The sequence below is a fragment of the Haliotis cracherodii genome, unplaced genomic scaffold, assembly GCF_022045235.1.
Source record: "Haliotis cracherodii isolate W230 unplaced genomic scaffold, xgHalCrac1.p SCAF_12, whole genome shotgun sequence".
NCBI lineage: Eukaryota > Metazoa > Mollusca > Gastropoda > Lepetellida > Haliotidae > Haliotis > Haliotis cracherodii.
Genome location: NW_027266267.1, coordinates 10,925,827 through 10,936,448, shown reverse-complemented (window position 1 = coordinate 10,936,448; position 10,622 = coordinate 10,925,827). Strand labels below are relative to the sequence as shown.

Sequence of the window (10,622 nt, the reverse complement as noted above, 5' to 3'; positions counted from 1 at the left end):
TAGAACTGATGTTTGTTCATTAAACAGCTTAACATCTAAAAAGATTGAAAAAATTGTCTTCTCCAAAAGTACATGCCCATAGATCTCAACTTTAAGGGGATATTTACAACTAAAATGACACAGAATGTTACTACAGCTATCTGATATGCCCAGGCTAACATCATTTACCAGGATTGCATCCGGATACCTGCCGGATACCTGCCGGATACCTGCCGGATTCCTTCAGCAATGTTCAATTTTCATGGCTAGTTTCCAATATATATTTAGGTGTTTCACACTTAATTGAACAAAATGCACCCCCAAATTGTGACACGTTTTTGGAAACTCAGAATGAGGTATCCGGTGCCGGATCCTTGGTATCCGGTGCCGGATCCCTGGACACCCAGATTGAGGTATCCGGTGAGGTATCCGCTGCCGGATACGCGGATTCCAGGTGGCATACTTTCAGGTGAGGTGTCCATGCCGGATACCACGGATCTGGTATCCGGCTTGGTATCTGCCACCGGATACCTGGACGCGTTTTGGGTAAGTGTCCGGTGGTATCCGGCAGGTATCCGGATACCGGAAACTGCATTTTTTTTGCTGTGACTGCTCCAAGCCCAAAAGATGAAGCATCTGTTGAAACTACAGTTGTTGCACTTGGGTTGTAGTGGGTCAACACTGGTGATGTACAGAGTTTCTGCTTTATTCGATCAAAGGAAGTTTGTTGAGGTTCATTCCAAACCCATATGTTGTCTTTTACTAAAAGATCTCTGAGTTGTTTATTATCATCTGCAAGATTTGGAAGAAACTTTGCTAACTGGTTCACCATTCCTAGGAAACGTCGAACTTCCATAACAGATGAAGGTTCCGCCATATCTTGTATAGCGTTGATTTTCGCCGGATCAGCTCGAACACCATGACTGTCGATGATGTGACCAAGGAATCTCACAGAGTTAGTTGAGAAGACGCATTTGTCATTGAGAGTGACTCCAGCTTCCTGTAGTCTCTGTAAGGTTGCTTCTAATCTTATGTCGTGTTCTGCCTGTGTTGAACCGTAGATCAATATGTCATCCATCTGACATAAAGTTCCTTCTAATCCTTCCAATATCTGACTCATCCTCTTCTGGAAATGTTCAGGTGCAGATGAAATCCCAAACGGAAGAAGGTTGAATCTAAACCTTCCAAACGGTGTTATGAAAGTGGTAAGAAGTGACGATTTCTTTGTTAGTTCGATTTGATGAAACCCAGAGTTGGCGTCCAATTTGGTGAAGTATTGAGCACCGCTCAGTTGGCTGATTGTTTGGTCTACAACTGGCATTGAATGATTTTCGGGACGAACTGATTCATTCAATTTGGTCAGATCAACACAAATTCTAACGGATCCTGAGGCTTTAGGTACAACAACAATACCTGCACACCAGTCCGTAGGTTCGTCAACACGTGAGATTACACCGCTTCTCTCCATGTTCTTGAGTTCTTTCTTCACCTTGGTGAGTAAAGGAAGTGGAACTCTTCTTGGAGTATTCAGAGAAAAAGGCTTCGCTCCCTCCTTAAGCTTAATGTTGTAGGCACCATCCATCTTCCCAAGCTCAATGAACAACTTGGGAAATTTGGTTCTCCAATATTCATTTGGTGATACTCTGTCTTCAATGTTGTGTACCCGCTGAATGAGATTCAAGTCTTTAATTGCAGGTTTACCTATGAGAGGGGAAGCTAGACCTCTTACAACGTAAACATCTTGTTTTGATGTCAACCTGTTGATTTCAGGGTTGCTGTGAATTTACCAAGTATTTTCAAAACTGATTTCCCATATAAGATCCTGTTAGATTTCTTGAGGGGTGGAGAATTCATCTCTTTGTGGACAAATTCTGGAATAACAGTTACATCAGCTCCAGTGTCTATTTTGAAAACAACACCTCGCTTGTCGACTAGCAAGTCGATATACCAGGGGTCATCACTGAAACTACTGTGAGGTGAGACATCCTCTACAGATCCAAGAAATGCATAATCACAGTCATTTTCCTCTGTCAGCCCTTCAACATTACTCACTGCATACCGCTTCTTACTTGTTTGTGAAGTATTTGCAGGCTGGTTTTGGCACATAACATCCCAATGTCCCTTTTTCTGACATTTTCTGCAGGTTGAAGATACAGCTGGATAATCTACCTTCCTGTGTTGAGATTTGCCACATCTGTGACATGGTTGAGACTTGTGGTGGTTCTTCCACTTCTTATTCTTGTGATGTTTGAAGTTACCTCCCTTTATCGCCTCAACATTTGCCGTAGCATTTTCCATTTCAGACGCAGTATTTCGGACCACTGGTTGTTGCCTTTTCACAGTTTCAGACTGTCTGGCCATCTTAATAGCTTTTTCAAGGGTTAATTCACCATCAAGCTGTAGTCGTTCAGATAGACCAGTGTCTCTTATTCCAACCACTATCCTGTCATGAATAAGATTATCCTGAAGTGTTCCATATGCACAATGTTCAGCCAGACCATAGAGCGCAGTGATGAAGCTATCTACAGTTTCACCTGGTTCTTGTAGTCTCGTGTTAAACTTGGCTCGTTCGAAGATCACATTTCTTCTAACAGTGAAAAAGTTCTCAAAGTGAGTTTTCACAACGTCAAAATCAGCCACTTGTTGTTCATTAAGTCTAAATGTAGCTAATATGTCTTCTGCCTCTTCCCCCATAGAATAAACAAGCGTGGAAACTTGCAAATTACCATCTTTAGTGTTCAGTCTTGATGCTAATCTAAAGCGAGCAAATCTCTTTATCCATTTTGGCCACTCATCAGGCTGCTTGAAATTGAAACGATCAGGTGGAGACACTTGGAATGTAGCCATGCTTTTTCTGATGAAAATATCCACTGGGATAAATAAACAGCTTCTGTAATCTTCAGTAATTGTGATTGCAAACTAGGATGTGCCTATGACTTCAGTTTATCAGTCAAAATGTTCACTCAAACTAGCATGTGAATTTAAACATTAGCACTATCACTGGCTATTCACTTCAATTATTTTGGCAAAATGCCAAATTCTAGTCCATCAAAATTGCATTAAATAGCTCACTCAGTCTCTGTAGATTCATATCCGACTTCTGACACCATGCAATATCTAAGATGGAGGCCGGATGGCTTCAGATTAGGTTTATTAAATGAGTTACATGAGGCAGCCATGTTCTTGTCTGGAGGCCATCTTGATCATGATGTCATCATGACATCATCACTCTTTTAGTGACGTCATCGGTAAATGAGTACTATGATGACTGTTGATACTACACTAAGAAGGAGCGAATCTGCTTTTGTGATTTGGGCACTGGAAAGGTTCTAATTGCTTCAATCTTTTTGTCATCAACTTGAACACCTCCACATGATAAAAAATGACCCAGAAAAGAAACTTTGTCCGTTGCAAAATTGCATTTTGATGGCTTTAGTGTTAATTAATGCTTGTTTCAGATAGTAAAATAATTGCTCCAAATGTTGGAGATGCTCTTCAAAGTTCTTGCTGTAAATTATCAAGTCATCAATGTAAATCAGCGCAACCTTAAAAAGCAATTTTTTTAGCACTTTGCTCATGAGCTGTTGAAAACAAAGTGGTGAATTTGTCAAACCTTGTGGCAAACGTTTGAACTGATAAAGGCCTTGATGGGTGACGAAAGCAGTTTTATGCTTTGAATCTTCATGTAATTGCACTTAGAAGAAGCCATTAGCAAGGTCTAAAGTTGAGAAGAGCTTAGCTTGTGCATTGGCGATGTGATCAACAACATCATCAAAAACAGGAAGAGGCCAAGACATTGGTAGAGTGACAGAATTCAACTTTCTGTAGTCACAAACAAATCTATATGAGCCATCACGTTTCTTGACTAGGATAATGGGAGCTGAATACATAGAAGTAGACTCCTCGATCAAATCATACTTCAGAAAATCATCTATAAGCTCTTCAGTGACTTTTTGGAGATGAGGGGATTGGCGATATGGTCTACACTTAACGGGTGGGTGGTCGCCAGTGTCAATGATATGTTGGTGCATGTCAGTCTTTCCTAAATCTACAAGACTCGTTGAAAACATGTTTCTATTTTGTCCCAAAAATCTAAGTAGTCTGTGTCGTTGGTCTGGAGTCAGTTGTGTATTGGTCAAATCAAATCCTAACTCTTGTGCAATTTTAACATAATCCCTGGTGTCATTGTCTCTCTTCTCATTGTCGGTGTTAACGGTACTGATGAATGGTTGGTCAGAGTCGATTTCAAAAACAGAGTCTTTGTCAATGTAACTAAATTTGCCAACAACTGTACCCTTGTCAAGAAGTTTTTCTTCTTGGGAGGGATTCATAAGCCTAAATGTAGCAGTTTTGCTTTTCACTTTGGAAAGAGTTCTAACACCTGCTACTTCAGAATGAATAGTGAGGGAAGCAATGGGTTCAATGAGGATGAGGGAATCCTCTTTGGTCTCTGATAGTCTGACCTTGAAATGAATTTTAATCTGAGGGGGGATGTAAATCTGGTCTAATCTCTTGCACTGAATTGGCTATGAAATTGATATATTGCCTATCTGAGGTGCTGTTGTTAAGTATCAAGGAATGACAGCTATAATCTAAGACTACATCATTGTCATTAAGGAAGTTCTCACCTAGTATCACTGCCTTCGGCAGTGTAGGCAGTACATAGAATCTTTGAGAAAATTCCTGATCCTCAATGACAAAATCTAACACAACTGAACCGAACACTTTATGCAATTCGCCGCCAACACCTTTTACCTGTGGAAAGGGTGAATTTCCAAGAGTAAGGTTTTCAAAAGCTGTGCTCAGAAAAGCAGACGAAATACAACAAATGGATGCCCCTGTGTCTACTAAACAATTTGTTGTTGTTGTGCCAAATTTTGCCTGAATTACACTTTTGGCACTAAAGACACTGTTGGAATTTCACTTTCAAAGTTACTTTCCGTTCCAGACTCCATATTTGCCATGACACCTATTAGTATGTACTGTACTAAATTAAAGGAAGACAAGTAATCAACAATGTAGTACTTAAAATATTTGAAGACTTTTTCTTCCTTTGTTGGTGTCTTTGGAGGAGTTGGTTGTCTTTAATCCAGTGTTGAGGTCAGAGGTGGATGCAGCTTGCTTGTTATTCCATCGGATGATCACGGTTGGACATGTCCTCCAATGGGTTCTTGTAGCTGGTTGTAGTTAGTTCCTGGGCTCCGTGGTTCAGAAAACGATGATTCTCCACCAAATTATCATGGAACTGTTCTGGGTGAACAATACCTTCCAAATGGCGTGCTGGTTTTCTTGGGGAATTAGTCAGCAAAGAGCCGGAGTCACAGGAGACTAATCACAATTTTATTTACAAGAACAATTAACAATTTACAATTTATACTTAGATAATAACTGAGGGTGCCACAGAGAGTCGGTACAACACTCTGGGCTGTGGGAGAGAGGTCTGCTGGGTAAGAGAGTCAAACCCCTTCTCTCCTAAAACCTGGCTACAGTATGTATTTAACACAAATTTGAACAATAAAAAGGAATAGGATTGGTTGATACACGATTGGTTGTGCCCTATGCTAAATGGATGGCTAGACAGAGAGGAATACTAAATCCTGTTGGACTGGCACTAATCTTGTTGACATATTTACTTGATGCTTTGAAAGAGATTAGGGTGTCACTATAGATGAGCTTGTGTGGGGGCTAATCCTTAATGCCCTATAGACGAGCTTGTATGGGGGCTAATCCTTAATGCACTATAAACGAACTTGTATGGGGGCTAATCCTTAATGAGCCTTAATTGAAATAATGTTATTCTAATATACCCCGGTAGGTGATGACAGATATACTTAAATAAAATAGTTCCAGGTAATCTATAAGACTATGTAGACATATCCTTTGTCTGGGAGATGGGATCTTGACACCTTAGGCTAGGATTTATCTAAAAGCTTCAAATCAATTAACCATGTAGACGTAACTCTTGTTTTATTGAATAGTATGTCTAGAAGATGTGATCCCATTACCTTAGGCTAGCAACTATCTAAAAGAGCTATAACTGAAACTACTGATATTTTATATATGCATTTTACCTGATGATAATTATTACTTGCTAAACTATAATTATATGAAATGATGTATAAATATTGCACCATGATAACTCATAAAAGCACTTGATGTAGATCTAATTATTATAAGATAACTTAGTATAAATGTTATACCATGATACTTGAAACCGTGGCCATCTGAAGCTATGTTAGAGACGTAGCCCATCGGTCATTAAGGCCGGTTGCATCCACCCCTTTCTTTTAAACTTGTAAAGACCGTTGTAGTGACAAGGCGTATACTAAGGCGAACCTCTTCTTAATATCATGTAATCTGAAATCTAATTTGCCTTCCTTTTTAACCATATAATAATTTTGATGGCCCCGAAACTTAAGCTACATGTTTAGGATTACAATAAATACTGGCCAAATGCTCTTTCCGGCCTAGAAAGGGCATGATGAACATAGAAATGATAAGAAAATAAATAGCACATGGCTTTTTATAAGCATACAAGCATCACTCAGGAGCGTTTACACACGCGATTCCTATCAGCGTACAGACAACTTCTGACCTCTGACCTCTGACCTCATTTCGTGGTGTCTAAACACTCACGGTGTCGGCCAATATGTCGAATGGGATCAAACTCGGAACTAACCGATCAATGAATGTAAATATAATTAAATACGTAGTCTTATTTAAACTACCATATATAAAGTAGCTAGAATATCCCCTCCAACCTTATACAGTTCTTTGGTACTGATAAACAGCTTTTTGGTACTGTCAAAATCACATTTAAATTGGTGAGGTTGAACTGATAATAGTATGTGTTTTCCCGGTTTTTGCGCCACGCCTCCTTACACCCCGTTCTCACCAACCGTTTGCGAGCTATTTTTAGACGTGGCGATGAGTATCCAATCAGAACAGTGGCTCGACCTATTGGTGGTCTTTTTCTTTTCACCACACACACACACACACATCGTTATGAAAAGGAAAATAAAGTTAATACTGAAGCTCAAATTCACAATGCATATATGTTAATATTATGTTGACAAGGAAGGTCGTTAATTCAATAATGTTAATGAATAACAATTTTATCAATCAAGAAAGTTTCCCTTGTAGTTTTGTTTGCACCTGTTATGGTTATAAGCATAAACAGTTCCAGTAGCTTTTGACGAGACTGAAATAACATTTACAAGTTATTGTGTGTCGTGAAAGTTAAGAATCGAATGACATATTAATAGCATACGTTTGCAATATTGGTTAGTTAGGGTCTGCTGTTTTCTATTTAAGGGTTTTCAAAATATCACATGTGAGAGGTTGGGTAATGTATCTAATAATAAATGCATATCTTATATTTACGTAGAACGAATATTTGACTACCTTTTCTTTAACTCATGTTCTGGCAATTCAGCTAATAAGCATTGATCACATCAATATTAAGTCATTGAGGGTGTGCCTTTTATCTGAACATAACTAATGTGACCCTACACAAAAAGGTTTACGCCATATATAATATTATCTATGGATTATCAAGGCGATGATGATAATACAAACTAAATAAAAAAACAAAACCCGATGGATGCCGACTTAAAAGTTTTCGCCTCAAAGGAATGCCCAAATATGAGCAACAATGTTCACTTCCGTATGACATCACTACCGCTGACCGACTTTCACAAAATGGCATGTTCCCAGACGACACTACGACAAACTGCGTAGTGTAATTTGTTGATTGTTTTCAAAGGAAATCAAGATAATTAGTAAGAAATAGCGATAAATACCGTCGTCGTTGTGCATGACTTTCCGTCAGTCATGGCATCATTCGCAGGACGGAAAGTTTTACGATTTCTATTGAATTTACTTGATCATTGTCTGTATATATTTTTAATTCCATAATTTGTGTTACGATACTTGTTCCATGAATAGTGTTAAACGCGTGAGCAAATGTATACAACAATGAGAGGAATGGATAGCTGAAAATAAGGAGAACATGCCACACAGTGTAATATCTGAATTTTGCTTTGTTAACATTTTAACAAGTACAGTTTTCCGAGCACATTGTTCGTTTCCACGCCAAATTTATTTCGCTTGATTTCATCTAGATAACTTGTATTGGTGACAAAGACGATTTGTCATTTGATTCTAAAGTGTATGGGGATTTCAGGGATGCATGTATCGCAGAGTTTGAAATACACGTGATCTGATAGGCGTCTCATAATCGACACCTGAAACGTGATTTTAAACACTATCCCATATGCATGCACACTTCGGAATTTGTGTTTGCGTATTTTCCAAAACATTCTAAACGATTCCAGGCAATGTTTCAAAATTATCATTTGTGATTAGATAAAAAAACAGATACCAATGATTACTAATATGCTATTTTTTAAACTCAGTTCTTCCAGTTAATATCCAATATTTAATTTTTTAAACATAGAGTAAATAACGCTGTGAATGGTGATTTAGTAATGTCACCGTGTCAAAATGGAGATATTTACGATATAGCGAATTTTCATAAGCCACTTTCAGTAATTTTGCTTCATCTATATTACAGTGGATGATATCACGGAAGAGGGAATTTCCCACCGAATTCGAAACCGTGAAGTGTATTAGTGGGCATAGTGTATTTAACATTTTATTCGACTTCGCAATGAGGGTTGGAGAGGAGCGACATATATTTTGATGTGGCCTCCAGGGGGTTTAGATCTACACATGACCAAATGTTCAACACAAACGTAGGTGAACATTCGACTGAAGCACGAGCAATTTATCTATGCCTTACAATCAGGAAAGTGGTCCTTCATAATCCGACCTCAGTGATCACCATGGTGTAGCCAATCACGGGCCTGGAATTCGATTTCACATATATGTTATCTCAAATGGGTCTCTCACCCACAGGTGTGAAAGAAATAACTGTTTGACATTGCAGACCATTATGACGGCATCGGTTACCATGACGTCACAATCAATTGACAACACTGATCTATCTGCCATTGAAACTGATTAGATGTAAACTCATGCTGTCGGTTAAACTAAAAACTGTTTCTTTATAATTTCTATTACGCTGACATTATCTAGAAATCAAAAGTGGCCGGAATGCAAATATTCCCCGAAATCTACGTAAATGTAAGTGATGCAGATTAAACTGTGTTGAAACGGAAAACCACTTTATATTTAACACTGCCCCATGTTTGAACGTAAGACAAACTTATATTAAAACCAAGTCCATCAAAACTTTTACAAATTCAGGTTCCTTTTACCATCGCACAATACTTACACTGTAGTTTATTTAGCAAAAAACATTCATAATGCTCATGTTCCTTTAAAGCCGGAAGTTATATCATATCGCTGTGATAATTGTTTTGAATTCGAATGCAACATACACCGTGTGACACATTAATAACATATCGTTGTATCTTGATTACCGTATGTAACATACACCGTGTGACATGTTAATAACATATCATCGTATCTTATTACCGTATCTCCATCCCGTTGTTTAAATTCGAATACAACATACACCGTGTGACACATTTATAACATATCATCGTATCTTATTACCGTATGTAACATACACCGTGTTACACATTAATAACATATCATTGTATCTTATTACCGTATGTAACATACACCGTGTGACACATTTATAACATATTCTCGTATCTTATTACCGTATGTAACATACACCGTGTGACACGTTAATAATATATCATCGTATCTTAGTACCGTATGTAACATGCACCGTGTGACACATTAATAACATATCATTGTATCTTATTACCATATGTAACATATACCGTGTGACACGTTAACAACATATCATCGTATCTTATTACCGTATATAACATACACCGTGTGACACATTTATAACATATCATCGTATATTATTACCGTATGTAACATACACCGTGTGACACATTAATAACATATCATCGTATCTTATTACCGTATATAACATACACCGTGTGACACATTTATAATATATCATCGTATCTTATTACCATATGTAACATACACCGTGTGACACGTTAATAACATATCATCGTATCTTATTACCGTATATAACATACACCGTGTGACACATTTATAACATATCATTGTATCTTATTACCATATGTAACATACACCGTGTGACACGTTAAAAACATATCATCGTATCTTATTACCGTATATAACATACACCGTGTGACACATTTATAATATATCATCGTATCTTATCACCGTATGTAACATAGACCGTGTGACACATAAATAACATATCATCGTATCTTATTACCGTATGTAACATACACCGTGTAACACATTTATAACATATCATCGTATCTTATTACCATATGTAACATACACCGTGTGACACATTAATAACATATCATTGTATCTTATTACCGTATGTAACATACACCGTGTGACACATTAATAATATATCATTGTATCTTATTACCGTACCTCCATTCCGTTGTGTACCCGTGTCTCATGTTTTCAATACACATGTAAGGGGGTTAATGAAAATATCGTGTTTTCATTGGATGATACACGTAAAGGTTTTTGGTTTGGTTTGTTGTTTTACGCCGCACTCAGCAATATTCCAGCTATATGACGGCGGTGTGTAAGTAATCGTGTCT

At 37.9% G+C, this 10,622-nt stretch overlaps 2 protein-coding genes across 2 annotated transcripts in view; one reads left to right on the top strand and one right to left on the bottom strand.

Annotated features, from left to right (window-relative positions):
* LOC139456997 (zonadhesin-like) overlaps positions 1-10,622 on the top strand; it is a 387,647-nt gene that overhangs the window by 36,267 nt on the left and 340,758 nt on the right. The window lies entirely within an intron of this gene.
* On the bottom strand, positions 1,732-2,826 carry LOC139456999 (uncharacterized). The gene has a single exon (XM_071238457.1). The coding sequence runs from the start codon at positions 2,824-2,826 to the stop codon at positions 1,732-1,734; it is 1,095 nt and encodes a 364-aa protein (XP_071094558.1).